Source organism: Cetorhinus maximus, unplaced genomic scaffold (assembly GCF_964194155.1).
Source record: "Cetorhinus maximus unplaced genomic scaffold, sCetMax3.hap1.1 HAP1_SCAFFOLD_715, whole genome shotgun sequence".
Taxonomy (NCBI): Eukaryota; Metazoa; Chordata; class Chondrichthyes; order Lamniformes; family Cetorhinidae; genus Cetorhinus; species Cetorhinus maximus.
Genome location: NW_027596657.1, coordinates 6640 through 27500, shown reverse-complemented (window position 1 = coordinate 27500; position 20861 = coordinate 6640). Strand labels below are relative to the sequence as shown.

The window sequence follows — 20861 nt, the reverse complement described above, 5'->3', positions numbered from 1 at the left end:
GGGGTATATCAGGGTGTTACAGTGAGGGGTGTGGGGTATATCAGAGTGTTACAGTGAGGGGTGTGGGATATATCAGAGTGTTACAGTGAATTTGGAGGAATATCATTGTGGATTTTTCTTTATTATAATGCTTATCTCTATTTCCCTACCAGTCCACATTCCCCTCTTCCCTCTCTCTCTCTCTCTCTCTCTCTCTCTCTGTCTGTTAATATTTATTTTCTATATTGTGTATCTCTTTGCTTCTCTGTCTGGATCCCTGACCCTGTCACACAATCCAGGCATGTGTTTATCTGTCTCTTCCTCCAGCCTGTCCCCTCTCTATTCTCTCTCCACCTCTCACCTGTGTCTGTGATTTTGATTTCCCAGATCGCCCGGAACCCCCTTTTGATTTGGAATTGTTTTGGAATCAGGAGAGGGAGGTGAACCTGACCTGGAGCTCTGGAGATGACCACAACAGTCCTATTAATGGTAGGTAAGGCCGGGAGAATCCCAACGCGCGCTGGTCCAGCAGGAGTGACCCCATTGAGGGCAGGTCCAGCAGGAATGATCCCATTGAGGGCAGGTCCAGTAGGAATGATCCCACTGAGGGCAGGTCCAGTAGGAATGATCCCATTGAGGGCAGGTCCAGTAGGAATGATCCCATTGAGGGCAGGTCCAGTAGGAATGATCCCATTGAGGGCAGGTCCAGTAGGAATGATCCCATTGAGGGCAGGTCCAGTAGGAATGATCCCATTGAGGGCAGGTCCAGTAGGAATGATCCCATTGAGGGCAGGTCCAGCAGGAATGACCCCATTGAGGGTAGGTCCGTCCTGACTTGGAAATATATCGGCCGTTCCTTCACTGTCGCTGGGTCAAAATCCTGGAACTCCCTCCCTAACAGCACGGTGGGTGTACCTACACCACACGGGGACTGCAGTGGCTCAAGAAGGCAGCTCACCCCCACCTTCTCAAGGGGCAATTAGGAATGGGCAATAAATGCTGGGCCCAGCCAGCGACCCCCACACCCCGTGAATGAATAAACAAAGTGTGTGTCTGTGTTCTGTAAGTGTGTATTGTCTGTGTTAAGTGTGTGTTTCTGTCTGTGTAAGTATGTGTGTGTGTTTTATTTGTTCTCAGGATGTGGGTGTCTCTGGCTGGGCCCAGCATTTATTGCCCATCCCTAATTGCCCCTTGAGAAGGTGGGGGTGAGCCGCCTTCTTGAGCCGCTGCAGTCCATGTGGTGTAGGTACACCCACAGTGTTGTTAGGGAGGGAGTTCCAGCATTTTGACCCGGCGACAGTGAAGGAATGGCCGATATATTTCCAAGTCGGGATGGTGAGTGGCTCGGAGGGGAACTTCCAGGTGGTGGTGTTCCCCATGTGTCTGCTGCCCTTGTCCTTCTAGATGGTAGTGGTCGTGGGTTTGGGCAGCGCTGTCGAAGGAGCCTTGGTGAGTTGCTGCAGTGCATCTTGTAGATGGTACACACACTGCTGCCCCTGTGCGTCGGTGGTGGAGGGAGTGAATGTTTGTGGACGGGGTGCCGATCGAGCGGGGCTGCTTTGTCCTGGACGGTGTTGAGCTTCTTGAGTGTTGTGGGAGCTGCACTCATCCAGGCAAGTGGGGAGTATTCCATCACACTCCTGACTTGTGCCTTGTCGATGGTGGACAGGCTTTGGGGGAGTCAGGAGGTGAGTTACTCTCCGCAGGATTCCCAGCCTCTGACCTGCTCTTGTAGCCACAGTATTTATATGGCTGGGTCCAGTCCAGTTTCTGGTCAATGGTAACCCCCAGGATGTTGATAGTGGGGGATTCAGTGATGTTAATGCCATTGAATGTCAAGGGACGATGGTTAGATTCTCTCTTGTTGGAGATGGCCATTGCCTGGCACTTGTGTGGCACGAATGTTATTTGTCACTTGTCAGCCCCGAGCCTGGGAGCTGTGTGTGTAAATGGGGAGGGTGGGGAATCACTGGCTGTTTCCTGTTGTTGTCTTACCTGTGATTAAGTGGTTTGGTTGACTGTGTCACTTGTGCCCTGGTTTTAGAGTCCGTCGTGGAGTTTGAGGAGAACATATTTGATCCTGGAACCTGGCACGTGATGCGACGGGTCCCTGGTGACCAGCAGCTGGTCATGTTGCAGCTCTCACCCTACGTCAGCTACAGTTTCCGGGTCATTTCTCTCAACCGGCTGGGGCCCAGCACCCCCAGCGAAGCCACCAAGCACTTTGTGACCCCATCGGCAGGTAGGTCGCTGGGAGGGTAGCGTGACCTGCGTCGGTCCAAGGTCAGACCAGTGTAGGCCCCCCCCCGCGCGGTGACAGAGTGGGGAGGTCAGGCGCGCGGTGTCTGTAACAGGTCCTCCAGCTCGCAAGGGGACCGGTGGACAGTGGTTCAAGTGTCCCTCCTATCGGCCTGGTGCCCGCCAGGCTTTGAGCTCCTGTCCATTGCAGGCCCGAGTTTCACAGCTCTGTTCCACTGGGCGGTTGGGAGGGTACCTTGTGATGAGCACACGGCCAGGCTCTGAAGAGATACCGACAGGTTAAGCACAAGGAAGGCCGAACGTTAGCATGGAGGCGCGACGAGCCATTCGAGAGACCCATGGCGCCTTGGCCTTTGTTGCCAGGGCGTTGGGAGTCCATCGGAGTAACGAAGCCTTGCTCCAGTTGTCCAGGGTTTTGTTCAGACCCCATCCAGAATATTGTGTGCAGTTTGGTATCCACATTTACACAGGGACACGCTTGCATTGAACATAAGAAATAGGGGCAGGCCATTCGGCCCTTCAAGTCTACTCCCCAATTCTATGAGATCATGGCTGATTGTCGACCGCAACGCCATTCTCCCCTCACTACCCCCTCGATATCTTTCCTGACTAGAAATCTCCCGACCTCCGTCTTGAACATAACTCGATGACTGAGCCTCTCCACAGCCTCTGGGGTGGACAATCCCAAAGATTCACCAACCCTCTGAGTGAAGACATTCCTCCCTATCTCGGCCCTAAATGGCCGGCCCCTTATTCTGAGATTGTGTCGTTCCCCCCCCCTGGTTCTTGACCCCGCAAGCCAGAGTGGAGGTGGTACAGAGAAGGTTCACTCGGTTGGTCCCTGGGATGAGGTGGGGGTTGTCCTACGATGAGAGGCTGAGTGAATTGGGTTGATGTTCTCTGGAGTTTAGCCGAACGAGAGGCAATCGCATTGAGACGGACGAGATTCTGAAGGGGTTTGACAGGGTGGGGGCGGAGAGATTGTTTCCGCTGGTCGGGGGGGGATCTAAAACACGGGGTTGAGGGGCACTGAGGAGAAATTTCTTCACTCAGAGGGTTGTGGATCTCTGGAATTCTCTCTCCCCCAGAGGGTTGTGGATGGTCCATCGCTGAAGATGTTTGAGGCCGGGACGGACAGATGTTTGGTCTCTGAATCGAGGGACGGAGGGGGAGGGGGTGGGGAAGCGGAGATGAAGCCCGAGATCAGCCACGTTCGCACTGAATGGCGGAGGAGGGCTCGATGGGCCCAATGGCCTCCTCGGGCTCCTGTTCCTTGTGTCCTGGAAGGTAGAGGACCCGAGGAGAGCGACGGGACTGGGGCCGATCCACATCCTGGAGTGCAGGGATGTACCAGGTCCCCGTGTCAATGGGTCAGTTCCTTTGGGGGGGGGGAGTGCGGAGGGGATTGCAGCGACAGAGCGCAGGACGAGAGGGGGAAGTCCGTGGGGAGGGGGGTCAGCTCACCGGCACCTGGTGAGACAGAAAGCAACAAACTGAGCTGGTCGCTGTCCAGTTCCCCGCTAACTGCTTCTCGATGTTTTATTTCCCATCCCCAGCCCCAGAGAAGAACCCGGAAGGGGTGAAAGGTGAAGGATCTCAGCCCAACAACATGCTCATCTCGTGGCAGGTAGACACAACAACCTCACCCCTGCATTTCGATAGCCCCCCCCTCCCCCGCACACCTCTGCCCACCCTCCTCCCCCTGTCCCCCTGGTAAAGGCTTTGTCCCCCCACCCCCCCTGTGGGGATGGGGGGGATTTAGTGAGGAACCTGGGGTTTACATTGTCAGGGCAGCAGCACAGTCCGCAGCCATTCCATCCCCAGACCCTTCCCCAAGACCGCTCCTTCTTCCCGCTGACCCCTTTGGTCAGCCCCTGCTGATGCTCGCGCTAAACTTGATCCTTTCCTGCATTGTGTAGCGCCAGGGATGCCGGTGTGTGCGAAAGGCACCATTTAAAAATCCTCACCCTCGGGTTCTTATCTCTCCATGGCCTTGACACACCTCCCTCTCTCTGTAACTTGGGCTGGAGGAGGTTACAGAGATAGGGAGGGGTGTAGGGGCTGGAGGGGGTTTCAGAGATAGGGAGGGGTGTAGGGTCTGGAGGAGGTTACAGAGATAGGGAGGGGTGTAGGGGCTGGAGGAGGTTACAGAGATAGGGAGGGTTGTAGGGGCTGGAGGAGGTTACAGAGACAGGGAGGGTTGTAGGGGCTGGAGGAGGTTACAGAGATAGGGAGGGTTGTAGGGGCTGGAGGAGGTTACAGAGATAGGGAGGGTTGTAGGGGCTGGAGGAGGTTACAGAGACAGGGAGGGTTGTAGGGGCTGGAGGAGGTTACAGAGATAGGGAGGGCTGTAGGGGCTAGAGGAGGTTATGGAGGGTTGTAGGGGCTGGAGGAGTTACAGAGATAGGGAGGGTTGTTGGGACTGGAGGAGGTTACAGAAAAAGGGAGGGTTGTAGGGGCTGGAGGAGGTTACAGAGATAGGGAGGGTTGTAGGGGCTGGAGGAAGTTACAGAGATAGGGAGGGGTGTAGGGGCTGGAGGAGGTTACAGAGATAGGGAGGGTTGTAGGGGCTGGAGGAAGTTACAGAGATAGGGAGGGGTGTAGGGGCTGGAGGAGTTTACAGAGATAGGGAGGGGTGTAGGGGCTGGAGGAGGTTACAGAGCTAGGGAGGGGGTGGAGGTGGAGGTGGAGGTGGGGGTGGGGGTGGGGATGGGGGTGGGAGGAGCTGAGATTCTCTCTTGCTTTTATAACCCGAGCAGCAGTTTGGGATCAGCTGAAGCTGACAAAGAGCGAGCGGATTTAAAAGTTAAATCGATAACTTCTAATCATCCATCGGGGAGCCCGATTAATAACCGAGAGACGTTAATTATTGCTTATGGCTTAACCAGCACACGATTCACCTGCCTGTGTGGGAGAGGAGGGTTCACCCCAGGCATGTGGTGACAGCCTGCAGTCTGCGGCTGACCAGCATTGACCGTTTAACCTGCGCCCAACGGTGAGGTGAAGGTCAGAACGCAGGATGGAGAGAGAAGGAGAGCCACTGAATGAATAAATTACGCCAAATCTCCAGAGGAATCCGCGTGGAGCAACAGCGAGACTAAGATTTAACAGATCGCCGCTTCAGGGAGAAGAATGTTCCGCGGACACTGGGGTTTTTAATCATCGAACTCGCTAATCGATCCATCAAAGTCGCCGCTTTGCCACCCTGTTGGTTATATTTCTGCCCGCAAGGCCTGGGACACCCCTTATCGGTCGATCTGTTCCTCCCCTTACCCAGCCTTCCGAGCTGTGCGGCGTACGCGCTCTTGCAATGTAGCAGACACGGCAGTCAATTTGTACACAGGAAGCTCCCCCCCTCAGCAATGCAATAAACGGCCACTTCGAATGATGTTGGTTGAGGGATAAAAATTGGCCCCAGGGCACCGGGGATAACTCTCCTCCCCCCCGCCAGCTCTTCTTCCAGTATTGTCCCTCCGACAGCGCGGCGCTCCCTCAGCGCTGACCCTCCGACAGTGCGGGCGCTCTCTCAGCACTGACCCTCCGACAGTGCGGCGCTCCCTCAGCACTGTCCCTCCGACAGCGCGGCGCTCCCTCAGCGCTGACCCTCCGACAGTGCGGCGCTCTCTCAGCACTGACCCTCCGACAACGCGGTGCTCCCTCAGTACTGACCCTCCGACAGTGCGGCACTCCCTCAGCGCTGACCCTCCGACAGGGCGGCGCTCCCTCAGCACTGACCCTCCGACAGTGCGGCGCTCCCTCCGCACTGACCCTCTGACAGTGCAGCGCTCCCTCAGCACTGACCCTCCGACAGTGCGGCACTCCCTCAGCACTGACCCTCCGACAGTGCGGCGCTCCCTCAGCACTGACCCTCCGACAGTGCGGCGCTCCCTCAGCACCGACCCTCCGACAGTGCGGCGCTCCCTCAGCACCGACCCTCCGACAGTGCGGCGCTCCCTCAGCACCGACCCTCCGACAGCGCGGCGCTCCCTCAGCACTGACCCTCCGACAGTGCGGCGCTCCCTCAGCACCGACCCTCCGACAGTGCGGCGCTCCCTCAGCACTGACCCTCCGACAGTGCGGCGCTCCCTCAGCACCGACCCTCCGACAGCGCGGCGCTCCCTCAGCACTGACCCTCCGACAGTGCGGCGCTCCCTCAGCACTGACCCTCCGACAGTGCGGCGCTCCCTCAGTACTGACCCTCCGACAGAGCGGCGCTCCCTCAGTACTGACCTTCCGACAGTGCGGCGCTCCCTCAGCACCGACCCTCCGACAGTGCGGCGCTCCCTCAGCACTGACCCTCCAACAGTGCGGCGCTCCCTCAGTGTGTGTCTTCCTCGATGATGGGGCTTGTGTCTCTGGAGCGGGTCTCAGACCCACAATCACGTGACTCAGAGGTTAGGGTGTTTAATCTACACTAAAACTCCTGGGCTGTTGTGTGTGTGTGTGTTCCAGGTCCTGAAGCCACTGGACTGGAATGGCCCCAATCTGCAGTACGTTGTGAAGTGGAGGCGACAGAGTGAGGGGAGCGAGTGGAAGGAACTTGTGGTGCAGACCTCCCCGTATCTCGTCAACTCTACCCCCACCTTTGTACCCTACGAAATCCAGGTCCAAGCCTTTAACCAAGAAGGTTCAGCTCCAGAACCCAAGACGGTCATCGGTTACTCAGGAGAAGACTGTGAGTGAGAGGGGGCTTCCGAGGGGAGGGAGTGGGGTATTTGGGAGCGAGGGAGTGGGGGGGTTAGGGGCTCAGAGGATTCGAACCATTGGCTGCTGGGAGTCCGACTCACTTGTTAACATATCTGCTGTCTTTCCAGACCCCTTGTCCAGCCCAGAGATTGTCAGCGTGGTGAACACCAACAGTACGTCAGTCATAGTAACGTGGACCCCTGTCGCTGCCCAGTCACTCCGGGGGCACCTGAGAGGGTACAACGTAGGTATCAGCACCAACACCATACAGCTCAGCACCCCCACCGCACCACTTTGTCCTTACCCCACACACTCTGTACCCCCGCTACCACTCTGTACCCCCCTCTACCACTCTGTACCCCCTCCACCACTCTGTACCCCCTCTACCACTCTGTACCCCCTCCACCACTCTGTACCCCCTCCACCACTCTGTACCCCCTCCACCACTCTGTACCCCCTCCACCACTCTGTACCCCCTCCACCACTCTGTACCCCCTCCACCACTCTGTACCCCCTCCACCACTCTGTACCCCCTCCACCACTCTGTACCCCCCTCCACCACTCTGTACCCCCCTCCACCACTCTGTACCCCCTCTACCACTCTGTACCCCCTCCCCCACTCTGTACCCCCTCCCCCACTCTGTACCCCCCTCTACCACTCTGTACCCCCTCTACCACTCTGTACCCCCTCTACCACTCTGTACCCCCCCTACCACTCTGTACCCCCCCTACCACTCTGTACCCCCCCTACCACTCTGTACCCCCCCTACCACTCTGTACCCCCCCTACCACTCTGTACCCCCTCTACCACTCTGTACCCCCTTCCCCACTCTGACCCCCCCCATTGACCCTGTCCGCCCCCCATTGACCCTGTCCGCCCCCCATTGACCCTGTCCGCCCCCCATTGACCCTGTCCGCCCCCCATTGACCCTGTCCGCCCCCCATTGACCCTGTCCGCCCCCCATTGACCCTGTCCGCCCCCCATTGACCCTGTCCGCCCCCCCATTGACCCTGTCCGCCCCCCCATTGACCCTGTCCGCCCCCCCATTGACCCTGTCCGCCCCCCCATTGACCCTGTCCGCCCCCCATTGACCCTGTCCGCCCCCCCTTGACCCTGTCCGCCCCCCATTGACCCTGTCCGCCCCCCATTGACCCTGTCCGCCCCCCATTGACCCTGTCCGCCCCCCATTGACCCTGTCCGCCCCCCATTGACCCTGTCCGCCCCCCATTGACCCTGTCCGCCCCCCCATTGACCCTGTCCGACTCCCCATTGACCCCGCCCTTCCCCCCATCGACCCCGTTAACCCCACCATTGACCCTGTCCTTCCCCCCCATCGATCCCGTTCCCCCCCACCGACCCCGTTCCCCCCCCACCATTGACCCCGTCCCTCCCCACCATCGACCCCATCCCCACCCCCATCGACGACCCTGTTCCCCCCCCCCGAGTCGACCCCGTCCGCCCCACCCCGCCGCCTCTGTTCATTCCCCCCCCCAACCCCGACTCTTGTGCCCAGCTCCGTCGCCACATCCCTCTCCCAATCCTATTGTGACTTTCGAAAGGGGGTTGAATGGATAGTTAAAGGGGGAAGGTTTGCAGGGCTATTAGGAAAGAGCGGGGATGGGGTGGGTGCGGAGTGGGGTTAATTGGGTGGTTGTGAGGAACTTGAATCTTGCTGGATAGGGAAAGGTGTTGCGGAATCTTTTCATCTTCTACTCATCAGGACAAACACAAGAACACCAAATTTCAAAGGATCAAATCACTGAGCGTTTTCTGCTGCGGTATAAATTGTTGTTGGAAATTTGGTGTTCTTGCGTTTGTTCTGATGAGTGGAAGATGAAAAGATTCAGCGACATGTCTGTCTCTTCAGTAACTAATTGAATCTCCTTTTCGAAAGGGTCAGCATAGGCAAGACGGGCCGAATAGCTCCCTCCTGCTCTCTAGCGGCCTGGGATTCCACCCCTCCCATTTGGGTTGGCACTGTTCTCCTCCTCGTTCACAGACCCGATTCCTCCTCTGCTCCCGCAGTTAGCACCTGGTGCCCCCTGGGCAGGAGCTCCTGACCCCACAGAAATCCCCGCGGGAATTCCCAGCCGCGTTAGAGCGGGAGGAGGAGGGAGGAGGGTGCTCTTCCCCTCCTCCTCCGCCATCGACTCCTCACCCAACCTAACACCGGAGGCCCTCGGAGCAGAACGGGTGCCATCACCCTGAGGGCAGGGTTCGGGAGCACCGGAGCCCGTGGAGAGGGATTGCAGGGACTCGGTGGTGCGGAGGGATCTGGGTGTCCTGGTGGATGAATCACATAAAGCTCGTGTGCAGGTATAGAGGGTGATTCGGAAAGCCAATGGAAGGCTGGTGTTTAATGCGAGGGGAATGGAATGGAAACGTAGGGAGGTTTTACTGCCGCTGTACAGGATGTTGGTGAGACTGCATCGGGGGTAGTGTGTGTGCAGTTTAGATCTCCTTATTTCAGCAAAGATATCGTTGTATGCAAAGCCGTCCGGAGAAGGTTCACTCGGCCGATTCCTGGGACGAAGGGGGTTTGTCTGATGAGGAAAGGTTGAGCAGGTTGGGCCTCTACCCATTGGAGTTGAGAAGAATGAGAGGTGATCTTATTGAAACATATCAGATTCTGAGAGGGGAGGGGGTTTGACAGGGTGGATGCTGAGGGGATGTTTACCCCCCTCGTGGGGAGGGGAATCTAGAACGAGGGGAGGGGGCACAGTTTCAGAATGAGGGGTCTCCCATTGAAGACAGAGACGAGGAGGAATTTCTTCTCTCGGAGGGTGGTCAGACTGTGGAATTCTCTCGTGTGAGTGAGTGCGCGTGAGAGCTGGGTGTACACAAGCGAGCGAGCGCGTGTGTGCAGGTCGAGGGGAAGGAGCCAGGTTCAGCCGTGAGGAATTCCCCTGCCGGCCCTCCCCCAGCCCAGGCTGCCGTGCGAAGGGCGCTCGCAGACCAGGGAGCGGGTGGAGGGTGGAGCTGGGAGAGCAGTCGCACGGTGGGGTAGGTGTCTGAACTGCAGAGCCCCTGCCACCAGTTGAACACTTGCTTATTCTCCCCTCTTCCCTTCCTCCTGTTTCGGGGACGCGGTTCAGATCAGTTACTGGAAGCAGCCTGGCGTGGACCGACACCACCTGACCGTCCGCGGCCACCACAGCCACGCCCTGCTCGGGGGCCTCCAGCCCTACACCACCTACAACCTGGCGATGACCGTCTTTAACGGCAAGGGAGAGTCCAACGTCACCCACCCTCCCCAGCAATTCAGGACCCCCGAGGGAGGTAAGGACTGCTTCCCCTCTACCAGCACTGTGCTGGATCCTATCCTATCCTACTGAGGCCAGGCAGTGTCCAGCACACTCTCCGTCGTTTATTAATGGAGTGGCGGCCGCTGCACGATGTTACTAATGTTCTTTCATTTATTGCTTCCATTACTCTTCATTCATTCACTCTGTCTACGTCTCTCTGTCTCTCACTGTCCCCCCCCTCTCTCTCTCTCTCTCTCTCTCTCTCTCTCTCTCACTCTGCCTTTCCCTTTACTCACTCTCTCTCTGTTTGTCTCTCTCTCCGTCTGTGTGTCTCTCTATCTATCTGTCTCTCTGTCTCCCTCTCTCTCTCTGTCCCTGTCTCCCTCTCTCTCTCTCTGTCTCTCTCCCCGTCTCTCTCTGTCTCTCTCTGTCTCTCTCCCCATCTGTCTCTCTCTCTGTCTGTCTCTTTCTCTCTCTTTGTTTGTCTGTCTGTCTCTCTCGCTGTCTGTCTTTCTCTCTCTCTCTTTCTCTTTCTGTCTCTCTCTCTGTCTCTCCACTCTCTCCCCTTCTCTCTCTCTCTGTCTCTCCTCTCTCGCCCCTTCTCTCTCTCTCTGTCTCTCCTCTCTCGCCCCTTCTCTCTCTGTCTGTCTCTCTCTGTCTCTCTCTTTCTCTGTCTGTCTCTCTCTTTCTCTCTCTGTCTCTCTCTTTCTCTGTCTCTCTCTCTCCCTCGCTCTCACACTTTCTGTTTCTCTATTCCCCCTGCAGTTCCCAGCCAGCCAGCCATGCTGCGCCTTGAGCTGCTGAAGGACACAGAGGTAACTGCGTCCTGGAGCCGCCCTCACCGGCCCAATGGGATCCTCACAGGATACGTGCTACAGTACCAGCAGAGTGAGTGCCTGTGTGTGTGTGTTCATCTGTCAACCGGTAATGCAGAGGATAGTTCCAAAACCTGTCCTGGGAGTGTTTGACGGGGACGGTGTAGAGGGAGCTTTACTCTGTATCTAACCCCGTGCTGTACCTGTCCTGGGAGTGTTTGACGGGGACGGTGTAGAGTGAGCTTTACTCTGTATCTAACCCCGTGCTGTACCTGTCCTGGGAGCATTTGATGGGGACGGTGTAGAGGGAGCTTTACTCTGTATCTAACCCCGTGCTGTACCTGTCCTGGGAGTGTTTGATGGGGACGGTGTAGAGGGAGCTTTACTCTGTATCTAACCCCGTGCTGTACCTGTCCTGGGAGTGTTTGATGGGGACGGTGTAGAGGGAGCTTTACTCTGTATCTAACCCCGTGCTGTACCTGTCCTGGGAGTGTTTGATGGGGTCGGTGTAGAGGGAGCTTTACTCTGTATCTAACCCCGTGCTGTACCTGCCCTGGGAGTGTTTGATGGGGACAGTGTAGAGGGAGCTTTACTCTGTATCTAACCCCGTGCTGTACCTGTCCTGGGAGTGTTTGATGTGGACGGTGTAGAGGGAGCTTTACTCTGTATCTAACCCCGTGCTGTACCTGTCCTGGGAGTGTTTGACGGGGACGGTGTAGAGGGAGCTTTACTCTGTATCTAACCCCGTGCTGTACCTGTCCTGGGAGTGTTTGATGTGGACGGTGTAAAGGGAGCTTTACTCTGTATCTAACCCCGTGCTGTACCTGTCCTGGGAGTGTTTGACGGGGACGGTGTAGAGGGAGCTTTACTCTGTATCTAACCCCGTGCTGTATCTGCCCTGGGAGTGTTTGATGGGGACAGTGTAGAGGGAGCTTTACTCTGTATCTAACCCCGTGCTGTACCTGTCCTGGGAGTGTTTGATGGGGACAGTGTAGAGGGAGCTTTACTCTGTATCTAACCCCGTGCTGTACCTGTCCTGGGAGTGTTTGATGGGGACAGTGTAGAGGGAGCTTTACTCTGTAACCAATCAGTGCCCAGTGTTGTTAATATGAATTATATGTTTAAAATATTTAAAAGCTCCTTCGATGTCTGAGTGGCTAAATTATATGATGCTTCCCAGAGATGAATAGCTGCCATCAGGACTGGACTCAGACATAAGGAGCAGACAGTCGGTGGTTAGAAGGTTGCTATGAGCCCCTGTGTAGCACTCAGAGGAGAGAGGGAGCAGGAAGATGGAGCGAAGAGGCCTCAGAGAGGGTGCGGAGGGAGATTTCCCGGGGATGAGGGGATGGTCAGTTCGTGTGGAGAGACTGGAGGAGCCGGGATTGTTCCCCTTTCGAGCGGAGAAGGTTAAGGGGGAGATTGAATCGAGGCGTTCAGAATCACGAGGGGGGGTTTGGATCGAGTGAATAAGGAGAAACTGTTTCCAGTGGCGGGAGGGTCGGTAACCAGAGGGAGGGGGTGGGGGACACAGATTGAAGAGAATTGGTAAAAGATCCAGAGGGGGTGGGAGGGAGAGGTGGAGAATGTTTTTGACCCAGCGAGTTGTTGTGATCTGGAAGGTGCTGCCTGAAAGGGCGGTGGGAGCAGATTCAATAGGAACGTTCAAAAGGGGGGGAATCGGAGAAATACTCGAAGGGGAAAAACTCACAGGGTGTTGGGGCGGGGGAGAGTGGGATTAATGGGATAGATCTTTCCAAGAGCCAGCAGAGGCAGGATGGGCTGAATGGCCTCCCGCTGTGCTCTTTGGCTTTGAAGAGATGTGGTGGTGGCCAGTGTGTGATGGTGTTTTTCTCTGGACAGTCAATGGGACAGAGGGTGGCCCCCTGAGAGAGCTGAACATATCGACACCGGCCACCACGTCGTACACCGTGCACAGTGTCCAGCCTCAGTCCGTCTACCGGTTCTACGTGATGGGCCTGACATCGGCAGGTCGGGGCAGAGCCCTGACCAGGGAGATATTCACCAGCCGGGAAGGAGGTGAGTGGGGGAAACTGGGGAGGAGGGAGCCAACAGAGGGGAACCGGTCCTGTTCGCGTCGTGAAACATCAGCCACGATGGCTTGCATTTATATAGTGCCTGCCACTCCGGGAAACCTTCCCCCCAGGCTCATCACAGTACTGCTGAAACAGACCAAGTCGTGGTCAGGAAGCCTCTTTAAAAATGGGAGCTGTAAGAAGAGAGAGAGAGAGAGAGAGGCGGAGAGGTTTAGCGGGGGGCGATTTCCATAGTTTAGGGCCCCCCCCCACCCCACCACCCAGGCAGCTGAAGGCCCGGCCGCCAATGGTGGAGCGATGGGAATCGGGGGGATGGTCAAGAGGCCGGAATTGGAGGAGCGCAGAGATTTCGGAGGTTTGGAGGAGGGTTGTAGGGGCTGGAGGAGGTTACAGAGATAGGGAGGGGTGTAGGGGCTGGAGGGGGTTACAGAGATAGGGAGGGTTGTAGGGGCTGGAGGAGGTTACAGAGATAGGGAGGGGTGTAGGGGCTGGAGGAGGTTACAGAGATAGGGAGGGGTGTAGGGGCTGGAGGAGGTTACAGAGATAGGGAGGGGTGTAGGGGCTGGAGGAGGTTACAGAGATAGGGAGGGGTGTAGGGGCTGGAGGAGGTTACAGAGATAGGGAGGGTTGTAGGGGGCTGGAGGAGGTTGCAGAGATAGGGAGGGGTGTAGGGGCTGGAGGAGGTTGCAGAGATAGGGAGGGGTGTAGGGGCTGGAGGAGGTTACAGAGATAGGGAGGGGTGTAGGGGCTGGAGGAGGTTACAGAGATAGGGAGGGTTGTAGGGGCTGGAGGAGGTTACAGAGATAGGGAGGGTTGTAGGGGCTGGAGGAGGTTACAGAGATAGGGAGGGGTGTAGGGGCTGGAGGAGGTTACAGAGATAGGGAGGGTTGTAGGGGCTGGAGGAGGTTACAGAGATAGGGAGGGGTGTAGGGGCTAGAGGAGGTTACAGAGATAGGGAGGGGTGTAGGGGCTGGAGGAGGTTACAGAGATAGGGAGGGTTGTAGGGGGCTGGAGGAGGTTGCAGAGATAGGGAGGGGTGTAGGGGCTGGAGGAGGTTACAGAGATAGGGAGGGGTGTAGGGGCTGGAGGAGGTTACAGAGATAGGGAGGGGTGTAGGGGCTGGAGGAGGTTACAGAGATAGGGAGGGTTGTAGGGGCTGGAGGAGGTTACAGAGATAGGGAGGGTTGTAGGGGCTGGAGGAGGTTACAGAGATAGGGAGGGGTGTAGGGGCTGGAGGAGGTTACAGAGATAGGGAGGGTTGTAGGGACTGTAGGAGGTTACAGAGATAGAGAGGGTTGTAGGGACTGGAGGAGGTTACAGAGATAGGGAGGGGTTGAGGCCATGGAGGGCTTTGAAACAAGCGGTGTGTATTTTAAAATCGATGTGTTGCTGAGTGATGCTGGTCAGTGAGCACAGTGGGCAGTGATTTAACACCATTTATAGGACACAGAGGCAGCAGGGCTTTGAACGAGCTGAAGTTTACAGAGTGTGTAAAATGTGAATGCAGCCTTGGTGTCTGAACCACGACAGTTACATCAACCAGACAGAATAGGAAAGCCTCACTTTACTGTTTCCTAATAGAACAGAGAATCAGTCATGTCCAGTTTTATTCTGACAGTTATCTGATATACAGTGGGGTTCACACACATGATATCAAGTCACGGCCGACGTGTCTCATAAGACGTCATGTAGAACAACTACCACATTTAATGACCTGCACTGAACAGGACATTGTTGGTTCTCTAAGCGTGGATAGTGCACTGCAAGGTAATTTCCATTGGATCTGAAAGAAATACAGGGAGACCAGTAAACCGAATAGAGAGAGACTCCTCATTTTACCAGCACCTCGGGACTTCCAAAACCTCAGTACTGACCCTCAGTACTAACCCTCCGACAGTGCGGCGCTCCCTCAGCACCGACCCTCCGACAGTGCGGCGCTCCCTCAGCACTGACCCTCCGACAGTGTGGCGCTCCCTCAGCACTGACCCTCCGACAGAGCGGCGCTCCCTCAGCACTGACCCTCCGACAGTGCGGCGCTCCCTCAGCACTGACCCTCCGACAGCGCGGCGCTCCCTCAGCACTGACCCTCCGACAGCGCGGCGCTCCCTCAGCACTGACCCTCCGACAGCGCGGCGCTCCCTCAGCACTGACCCTCCGACAGCGCGGCGCTCCCTCAGCACTGACCCTCCGACAGCGCGGCGCTCCCTCAGCACTGACCCTCCGACAGCGCGGCGCTCCCTCAGCACTGACCCTCCGACAATGCGGCGCACCCTCAGCACTGACCCTCTGACAGTGCGGCGCTTCCTCAGCGCTGACCCTCCGACAGTGCGGCGCTCCCTCAGCACTGACCCTCCGACAGTGCGGCGCTCCCTCAGCACTGACCCTCCGACAGTGCGGCACTCCCTCAGCACTGACCCTCCGACAGTGCGGCGCTCCCTCAGCACTGACCCTCCGACAGTGCGGCGCTCCCTCAGCACTGACCCTCGGACAGTGCGGCGCTCCCACACTCAGTGTGAGTCTGTCTTGTTGTGCTCACGTTTTGGACTGAGATTTGAACCCACACCCTTGTGGGAGGTGGGGAGTGAAACCCACTGAACCCCCACAGACCCTGGGATTATCTGCGAATCCGGACCCTGGGGGGGGTCAGTCGGCTTCCACACCGTGGAGGGGATATCGCCCGGGAGACTGAACCCTGCTTTCATGTGGGAGCCCGTGTCTGCCTGCATTCTGCAGCGGTCAGCAGCAGACATTCCCGCTGCTTCCTTCACTCCCTCACCCCGTGGCCTGGGCTCCCAGGCTCATTGCAGCCAGTGTGGACCAGCCGAGGAGAGGGCGATGGAATGGCTCCCACTCTCACCTCTTCCCCTTCCACAGACAGCTCGCTGCCCGATGACAGAGCGGGTTAATAGCTGACCGCCGGGCAGTGGCTGTCCCTGCACAGCTTACTGGCGTGGTTGGGGAGTGAGTTCACGTCTAAACAGCCAGCCGCTGAGCTGTGGTTTATGATTAAACCGGGAGTTCAAGGTGTGGATTAACATTTAAATAGTTCTCCAGGGGTACAGGGAGTGAGTCCCCTGATTCACCGATGTAAATTAACTGAGGGTCAGTGAGGCAGGCGAGTGAAAGTGCAGGTCAGAGCCGCTGTCGGTCCATTACTAACTCCGCATTTCCCAATTGCAGTTTTGTCTGGGGGAGGTGTGCAGCGTGGGAGGTACAGGGTTGTTATATGTATTCATGTTCATGGTCGGGGAGAGGAACAGGAACACAGCACAATGCAGCCAGTTTACCTGAGTCGATAAGATGCACCAGAGCAAATCGTGGGAATTTCATCCAGGGTCGGAGGGAGACTCTTGTTCCAACACCCCGGCCACTCCCCAGCCCCGAATGTCATGTTCTACATGTTGCCCAGACCACATAGGTCTCAGCTCCCACTGCCACTCTGTGGTATCAGCTGAGACTCAGTGGGTCACAGATCCACAATCAGAGAGGCACGGATTTCAGTTTCACTGCAGAGGATGGCACATAGATAGGGGCCTGACACAAATTATGCCAATGCTGAGGTTGCGCCGCACTGTCGGAGGGTCAGTGCTGAGGGAGCGCCGCACTGTCGGAGGGTCAGTGCTGAGGGAGCGCCGCACTGTCGGAGGGTCAGTGCTGAGGGAGCGCCGCACTGTGGGAGGGTCAGTGCTGAGGGAGCGCCGCACTGTTGGAGGGTCAGTGCTGAGGGAGCGCCGCACTGTCGGAGGGTCAGTGCTGAGGGAGCGCCGCACTGTCGGAGGGTCAGCGCTGAGGGAGCGCCGCACTGTCGGAGGGTCAGCGCTGAGGGAGCGCCGCACTGTCGGAGGGTCAGTGCTGAGAGAGTGTCACACTCTTTGGGGGAGCTTGCTGTGTGTAAATCCGATGCTGTTTATCTTACATTACAGCAGTAAGCACACTCGCAGTAATTCACTGGCGGTAAAATACTTCAGGCGGTCCTGAGGAGGGGAAAGGTGACAGAGAAATGCAAAGTCTAGCTGGTGCTGCGGGCACAGCCCCAGGGGGTGAACCTGTACTGAACAGCCGCTGTCGACACTGTGGGTGCAGGGAATGGTTATGATTAGCATCCTAGACGGGTGACTGAGGGCGAGAGAGTCAGTCACTCTCCTGCTGTCTCACGGCCCTGAGCTGTGGGGATTCTGTGCCCTCGTTTATTCCTCTGCGAGTACAGCATTAACGCTTTGCCCCCCTCCCTGTCTGTTTAGAGCCCAAAGTGGTGAAGAACATCAGCTACGCGGCGGGTGACATGCACGCCAACATCAGCTGGATCGGACTGGAGGGACACCGGGTCACGGAGCTGCTTGTCCAGTACATCAACAAAGACGGTAAGCTCATCACCACCATATACTCGTTCCGCTGGGCAATAACTCCCCTTCTACCCCACCCCGCCCCCATCGCAGTCAGTGGCATCTGACTGAGCATCAGGCACAACTCCTTACCCAGCCCCTGGTGGTCTCACCCACCCATGTGCGGAAGGAAGTTGTGGACATCAGTCCCACTCCAGAGCATCACGCCCTCAGAAACCAGGCTGACTCTCCCACTGCCAGTGCTGAGGGAGCGCCGCACTGTCGGAGGGTCAGTGCTGAGGGAGCGCCGCACTGTGGGAGGGTCAGTGCTGAGGGAGCGCCGCACTGTCGGAGAGGGTCAGTGCTGAGGGAGCGCCGCACTGTCGGGGGGTCAGTACTGAGGGAGCGCCGCACTGTCGGAGAGGGTCAGCGCTGAGGGAGCGCCGCACTGTCGGGGGGTCAGTACTGAGGGAGCGCCGCACTGTCGGAGGGTCAGTGCTGAGGGAGCGCCGCACTGTCGGAGAGGGTCAGTGCTGAGGGAGCGCCGCACTGTCGGGGGGTCAGTACTGAGGGAGCGCCGCACTGTCGGAGAGGGTCAGCGCTGAGGGAGCGCCGCACTGTCGGGGGGTCAGTACTGAGGGAGCGCCGCACTGTCGGGGGGTCAGTACTGAGGGAGCGCCGCACTGTCGGAGGGTCAGTACTGAGGGAGCGCCGCACTGTCGGGGGGTCAGTACTGAGGGAGCGCCGCACTGTCGGAGGGTCAGTGCTGAGGGAGCGCCGCACTGTCGGAGGGTCAGTACTGAGGGAGCGCCGCACTGTCGGAGGGTCAGTGCTGAGGGAGCGCCGCGCTGTCGGAGGGTCAGTGCTGAGGGAGCGCCGCACTGTCGGAGGGTCAGTGCTGAGGGAGCGCCGCACTGTCGGAGGGTCAGTGCTGAGGGAGCGCCGCACTGTCGGGGGGTCAGTGCTGAGGGAGCGCCGCACTGTCGGAGGGTCAGTGCTGAGGGAGCGCCGCACTGTCGGAGGGTCAGTGCTGAGGGAGCGCCGCACTGTCGGAGGGTCAGTGCTGAGGGAGCGCCGCACTGTGGGAGGGTCAGTGCTGAGGGAGCGCCGCACTGTCGGAGAGGGTCAGTGCTGAGGGAGCGCCGCACTGTCGGGGGGTCAGTACTGAGGGAGCGCCGCACTGTCGGAGAGGGTCAGCGCTGAGGGAGCGCCGCACTGTCGGGGGGTCAGTACTGAGGGAGCGCCGCACTGTCGGAGGGTCAGTGCTGAGGGAGCGCCGCACTGTCGGGGGGTCAGTGCTGAGGGAGCGCCGCACTGTCGGAGGGTCAGTGCTGAGGGAGCGCCGCACTGTCGGAGGGTCAGTGCTGAGGGAGCGCCGCACTGTCGGAGGGTCAGTGCTGAGGGAGCGCCGCACTGTCGGAGGGTCAGTGCTGAGGGAGCGCCGCACTGTCGGAGGGTCAGTGCTGAGGGAGCGCCGCACTGTCGGAGGGTCAGTGCTGAGGGAGCGCCGCACTGTCGGAGGGTCAGTGCTGAGGGAGCGCCGCACTGTCGGAGGGTCAGTACTGAGGGAGCGCCGCACTGTCGGGGGGTCAGTGCTGAAGCTCGTTGGGATGTGGTGAACTGCTCAAAGACATTGGTTTGTTTCAGGTGCAGGTGACTGGAAATACTCCAAACCAGTGAACTCGAGTCAGAATTTCTTCATGTTGGATGGTCTGCAGCCTGGAACACTGTACAGAGTACAACTGTGGCAGCTCGGACACTTCAAAAACGTCAGCATTTGGGAGAAGGAAGTTGAGACAAATGGACCAGGTCAGTCTGGGGATTAGATACAGAATAAAGCTCCCTCTACACCGTCCCCATCAAACACTCCCAGGACAGGTACAGCACGGGGTTAGATACAGAGTAAAGCTCCCTCTACACCGTCCCCATCAAACACTCCCAGGACAGGTACAGCACGGGGTTAGATACAGAGTAAAGCTCCCTCTACACCGTCCCCATCAAACACTCCCAGGACAGGTACAGCACGGGGTTAGATACAGAGTAAAGCTCCCTCTACACTGTCCCCATCAAACACTCCCAGGACAGGTACAGCACGGGGCTAGATACAGAGTAAAGCTCCCTCTACACCGTCCCCATCAAACACTCCCAGGACAGGTACAGCACGGGCTTAGATACAGAGTGAATCACAGGCGTCATAAAGCTCCCTGTTCACTGATAGTTTATTGTCTTTACCGTTCGGAGATCATGTGTGGGAGGCTTTAAGGTCTTGTTGGCCCCTGCCCGAGCCAGACAGACCATTCAGCTTTGGGTGCAATGAAAGGAAAATACTGTGGAAGCTGCAGAACTGAAATAGAAACAGAAAGTGTTGGGAAACACAGCAGGTCTGGCAGCATCTTTGGAGAGAGGAACAGAGTTAACATTCGGAATCCAGCATGAGTCCTGTTTAGAACAAACCCTCTTGTGGTGAAGAGATGTATTGAACTCGAAGCATCAACTCTGTTTCTCTCTCCACAAGTACCTGACCTGCTGAGTTTCTCCAGCACTTTCTATGTTATTTTCAGGTACGACAGTGGGGAGACACAGAGTAAAGGTCACTCTGCTTCTCCCTGGAACATGGGGAGTTGGTGGGGAGAGGGTGTGTGTGAGTTTGTTGGGGTGTGTGTTGATGTTTGTTGGGGGATGTGTGTGTGTTTGTAGGGTGTGTGTGTTGTAGGGTATGTGTGTGTGTTGATGTTGGGTGTGTGTGTTTGTAGGGTGTGTGTGTGTGTTGTAGGGTGTGTGTGTGTGTGTTGTAGGGTATGTGTGTGTGTGTGTGTTTGTAGGGTGTGTGTGTTTGTAGGGTGTGTGTGTGTGTGTGTTGGTGTTTGTAGGGTGTGTGTGTGTGTTTGTAGGGTGTGTGTGTGTTGTAGGGTATGGGTGTGTGTGTGTGTTTGTAGGGTGTGTGTGTGTTGTAGGGTATGGGTGTGTGTGTGTGTTTGTAGGGTGTATGTGTGTGTTTGTAGGGTGTATGTGTGTGTTTGTAGGGTGTATGTGTGTGTTTGTAGGGGATGTGTGTTTGTAGGGTGTGTGTGTGTTTGTAGGGTGTGTGTGTTTGTAGGGTGTGTGTACGTGTGTGTTTGTAGGGTGTGTGTGTGTTTGTAGGGTGTGTGTGTGTTTGTAGGGTGTGTGTGTGTTTGTAGGTTGTGTGTGTGTGTGTGTTGTAGGGTGTGTGTGTGTGTGTGTGTTGTAGGGTGTGTGTGTGTGTGTTGTAGGGTGTGTGTGTGTGTGTTGTAGGGTGTGTGTGTGTGTTGTAGGGTGTGTGTGTGTGTGTTGTAGAGTGTGTGTGTGTGTGTTTGTAGGGTGTGTTTGTTGGGGTGTGTGTGTTTGTAGGGTGCGTTTGTTGGGGTGGGTGTGTGTTTGTAGGGTGTGTTTGTTGGGGTGGGTGAGTGTAGGGTGTGTGTGTGTGTGTGTGTAGGGTGCGTTTGTTGGGGGTGTGTGTGTGTTTGTAGGGTGTGTGT

At 57.2% G+C, this 20861-nt stretch overlaps 1 protein-coding gene across 1 annotated transcript in view; it reads left to right on the top strand.

Annotated features, from left to right (window-relative positions):
• LOC144674592 (neural cell adhesion molecule L1-like) overlaps positions 1-19173 on the top strand; it is a gene marked incomplete at its 3' end in the record, with an annotated part of 73244 nt that extends 54071 nt beyond the window's left edge. The window contains exons 16-25 of the mRNA XM_078535866.1: positions 367-468; positions 2024-2221; positions 3795-3865; positions 6691-6913; positions 7053-7168; positions 10021-10204; positions 10936-11058; positions 12849-13025; positions 17284-17403; positions 19012-19173. Coding sequence (XP_078391992.1) covers positions 367-468; positions 2024-2221; positions 3795-3865; positions 6691-6913; positions 7053-7168; positions 10021-10204; positions 10936-11058; positions 12849-13025; positions 17284-17403; positions 19012-19173 — 1476 coding nt within the window. The remainder of the gene's footprint in view (positions 1-366; positions 469-2023; positions 2222-3794; positions 3866-6690; positions 6914-7052; positions 7169-10020; positions 10205-10935; positions 11059-12848; positions 13026-17283; positions 17404-19011) is intronic.
• Between the last annotated feature and the right edge of the window lie 1688 nt (positions 19174-20861).